The 3,997-nt window shown below is 44.7% G+C and overlaps 1 protein-coding gene across 1 annotated transcript; it reads left to right on the forward strand.

Moving 5' to 3' along the window:
- Positions 1 to 602: 602 nt before the first annotated feature.
- On the forward strand, positions 603 to 3,690 carry LOC5564679 (chorion peroxidase-like). Its single transcript, XM_001648979.3, has 4 exons — positions 603 to 1,001; positions 1,227 to 1,857; positions 1,912 to 2,802; positions 2,883 to 3,690. The coding sequence occupies exons 1-4, from the start codon at positions 854 to 856 to the stop codon at positions 3,577 to 3,579; spliced, it is 2,367 nt and encodes a 788-aa protein (XP_001649029.3). The 5' UTR covers positions 603 to 853; the 3' UTR covers positions 3,580 to 3,690.
- Positions 3,691 to 3,997: the final 307 nt, after the last annotated feature.

Genomic DNA, 3,997 nt, shown 5'->3' on the forward strand with positions numbered 1-3,997 from the left:
ACTTCATACATCACAGTTATCACAGTTTGAATTATTAATTATTAAGCTGCCAAAGATTACTTTTCAAATCTGAAGAATTATATTCAAGGAGTTCATAAGGTCAAGGCGTTGTTCTCAAAATGCTAACGTATTTTTAGTATAAGCTTCAATGATCCAATTTTACATTACATTTATAAGAATGGTCTAAACAAAGGCTGCGTAAATGAAATTTACATTCCAGTTGTGTATATATATAGTGTAGGGAAAGTGTACCAGTTATGGCCATAGTGGTTCCCTATTTGGCCATATGTGAAATTTTGATAACTTTCACATTTAAAATCTTTTTGAATGTTTTAACATTAGGATCTATCTTAAATCTATCTACTACAACACACAAAAATTTTCAAATTTGAAGACATGAAAGTAATCACGTATGGCGAGATAGGGAACCACTATGTCCATAACTGGTATACCTACCCTATTTATAGATTTGATTATTAACCCTTCGCTTGCGTCTTTAAACACTCCATTCCATTCGGTGCAGATTAATGCTGAAGCTCACTGTTTTGCGTTTCTCTGTTTCCGGCTTTGCTTTGGGCTTTTTATCAATCAATGCGCTTATCGTTCACCCATCACAGCCTGACGCCTTTGTTGGCCTATTGTTCCAATGCATTCACTTTCGGTTGCCTTGTTCTCGCTTGCTGGTTAGGTATCCAGCTGACGAAGAACGATCTAACGTTGGCAGTTGTTTGTGAGCTCGCGGAAGGTGAAGGTCGATCAGGTCCGCAGTGTCCGGGTCCTGTACTCGAGTGGTTTCTGTGCTGAAGTTTTACCAGGAGTAAGAAACACTCCGAACAGAGTGTAGACACCGAGGATGGCGAGGGAAGTTTTGCTGCTGAGTCTCTACTTGGCTGTGTTGTGTACGTGGGTAAATTTCGGTAATGTTCAGTGTAAGCTATCCATTGCGAGATCTGAAATTCCCAATTTGAACTACACGGTCGTTCAACATCCGGAAGAAGACGGTAAGTGGAATTTGTTACCAGAGATTTGCATAAGGTCGATGTGCATAAGGTTGCTTCCGAATAACGTAACGCTGTAGATTAGCCAGTTGATTGACTGGCTAATCACTGATTCTCATAGTGTGAGGTTCTTTGGTTCCATTGAATTCTATGTTTAACTAGCAGATCATCCCAGTTTTTCATGAATTTATCAATTTTCTTAAATCAATCTGCATTTTATGCATACAGATGGGTGCGAACAAAATGAGGTCTGTATGGCGTCAGTCGAGTGCACCTTGGACGCCGAAGTAAAAGCCAATTTGAAGCCATGTTCGACGGTCCCCAGCGTCGATGGCATTTGCTGCCCGTCCAGCAAGCTCAACGTAACTAGCAGCCATCACCAGAAACGCTCCATTCAACATGCCGCCGATCGCTTGATACAAAATGCCATTCACGAAGGTCGTCGCGAGTACGACGAGAAGCTTCGCCTTGAAGATGAATACCGCGAACTAATGACTGCCAAGGATAAACCAGAAGACATGTTCCACCGTATGCTTCTCCCCGGCGGTTTGAAGACCAAGCACGTCCTCGATCCGCAAGAGGAAGCTGATGTTTACGGACACGTTTTCGCCAGCCGCAAATACGCCGACTCGACCAATATGACTTTGGAGGACCGCCAACGTGACCGGTTTCCGAGGGTACCTAGGGCAATACAGAAGCGATGTCTGCCTCCCGTGCCGTGCAATCCTCATCGTCGCTACAGAACTATCAACGGATCATGCAACAACCCGTTGCCGGACCGCACCAGCTGGGGTATGGCGGGTTATCCGTTTGACCGAGTTCTGTATCCAGCTTACGAAGATGGCGTGTGGGCTCCAAGGTATATTCGTTACATAATCTTTTTTATCCATATTCTAAAGTTCAAATGTTTCAGAATTCATTCAGTGACCGGAAACCTGCTGCCCAGTGCTCGAGTGATCTCCGTAGCACTTTTCCCGGATGCGTATAGACCGGATCCAAGATTGAACATCTTGTTCATGCAAATGGGCCAGTTCGTATCCCATGACTTCACCCTTAGCCGTAGTTTTACAACGAAACATGGTCGTCCCATCGAGTGCTGCACACATAATTGCACGGCCCCTCTGTTTGGACCGCGTCGACACTTTGCGTGCTTCCCAATCGAAGTTCCTCCAAACGATCCGTTCTACTCCCGGTTCGGAGTCCGCTGTTTGAACTTGGTCCGCATTCGGCTAGCTCATGGACCCAAATGTCATCTGGGGTATGCCAAGCAAGCCGACCTGGTGACTCATTTCCTCGATGCGTCCACTGTCTATGGTTCGACTGATGATGTAGCTGCAGAACTTCGAGCTTTCCATCAGGGTAGACTACGTGACTCGTTCCCGAATGGAATTGAATTGCTTCCATTCACAAGACACCGTGAAAGGTGTGTTCCATGGGCTCGGGTATGCTACGAAGCTGGCGACATCCGGGTAAACCAGCTACTTGCCCTGACTATGGTGCATACGTTGTTTATGAGGGAACACAACCGACTAGCATCTGGCTTAAGCCAGGTGAATCCCCACTGGGACGATGAACGGCTGTACCAAGAAGCGCGTAGAATCCTCATTGCCGAATACCAGAACGTTATCTTCAACGAGTTCTTACCAATCTTGCTTGGTCGCGAGAGGGTACAGCAATTGGGCTTGGTCGATCCATTTGATACGTACACCAACTACTACGACCCGAATCTACGCCCGATGACGTTTGCTGAAGTTGCAGCGGCAGCTCACCGGTACGGACATTCTCTGGTGGAAGGTTTCTTCAGGTGAGTCAAGGTTTCCTTTTCATATCAGTAATATATTCATAGTCCATAGTCCATATATTCATTTCAATAATCCCATTCAGATTGCTTTTCCGCGACGAACCACCGAAGGACGTATTCATCAAGGATATCTTCAACGACCCCTCACTGACCCTCATTCCGAACAGCTTTGACATCATGATGTTCTCGTTCGGTCAGCAGCCGATGGAACAAATGGATCATTTTATCACAACTGGTCTTACGAGGTTCCTCTTCAAGGAGCGCAAACCGTTTGGATCGGATCTGGCATCTATCAATATCCAGCGAGGTCGTGACTTTGCCTTACGCCCATACAACGATTACCGCGAATGGGCCGGACTGGGTCGGATTACCGATTTTAGCCAGTTAGGTGAAATGGGTGCTCTTCTGGCGCGAGTTTATGAGTCTCCCGACGATGTTGATCTATGGCCAGGTGGTGTGCTGGAATCTCCAACGGATGGTGCCGTCATAGGACCAACATTCGCCGCGCTGTTAACCGCCGGATACACTCGTTACAAGCATGCCGATCGGTACTATTTCACCAACGGTCCCGAGGTGAATCCGGGTGCCTTCACTTTGCAACAACTCGGCGAGATAAGGCGTACAACGCTGGCCGGTATTATTTGCGCCAATGTGGACCACAAGGAAGATTTCTACCAAGCCCCTGAAGCTTTTATGCAATCCAGCAAGGACAATGTTCCCGTTCCTTGCACCAACTATCGCACAGTGAATCTAGGTCTGTGGCGTGAGGAAGGATTTTAAATGTGTTGGCCTTTTCCTGAAAATGTTCCCAAAAGTGTAACATTGTCCTAGTAGTGTGTTTTGTTACTGTGTTTAAAATTTGTATTTTTGTTGTTTAAAATTTGTATTTTTGTTTTAAAATTATTTAAATTTAAAAACCGTGTTTAAAATTTGTATTTTTGTTTTGAAAATATAGTTGTTGAATGTTCAAAAAGATCTAATCGAAAAATGTCCTATTCTCATGATTTGAAAGAAAAATTGGGAGTCTTTTTGGTAATTTAACAAAAAATGAAAACACACGTTGTTTTTTCTCCAACGACACTATGGAATATAGGTCTACAAGCCTTAACAATTGATTACCTGTTTTGCTCTTGTCCACAGTTGATCAGCAGAGGTTTTCTCGTTTAATTTTGTACGGGGAAAGGCATTTAACATCTTT

This window comes from Aedes aegypti, chromosome 1 (genome assembly GCF_002204515.2).
Source record: "Aedes aegypti strain LVP_AGWG chromosome 1, AaegL5.0 Primary Assembly, whole genome shotgun sequence".
In the NCBI taxonomy this organism is placed as follows: domain Eukaryota; kingdom Metazoa; phylum Arthropoda; class Insecta; order Diptera; family Culicidae; genus Aedes; species Aedes aegypti.

Coding starts and splice junctions, on each gene's coding strand:
- LOC5564679 (XM_001648979.3), top strand. CDS start 854: ATGGCGAGGGAAGTTTTGCTGCTGAGTCTCTACTTGGCTGTGTTGTGT. Junction 1,002..1,226: donor TCAACATCCGGAAGAAGACG/GTAAGTGGAATT, acceptor TTATGCATACAG/ATGGGTGCGAACAAAATGAG. Junction 1,858..1,911: donor GATGGCGTGTGGGCTCCAAG/GTATATTCGTTA, acceptor CAAATGTTTCAG/AATTCATTCAGTGACCGGAA.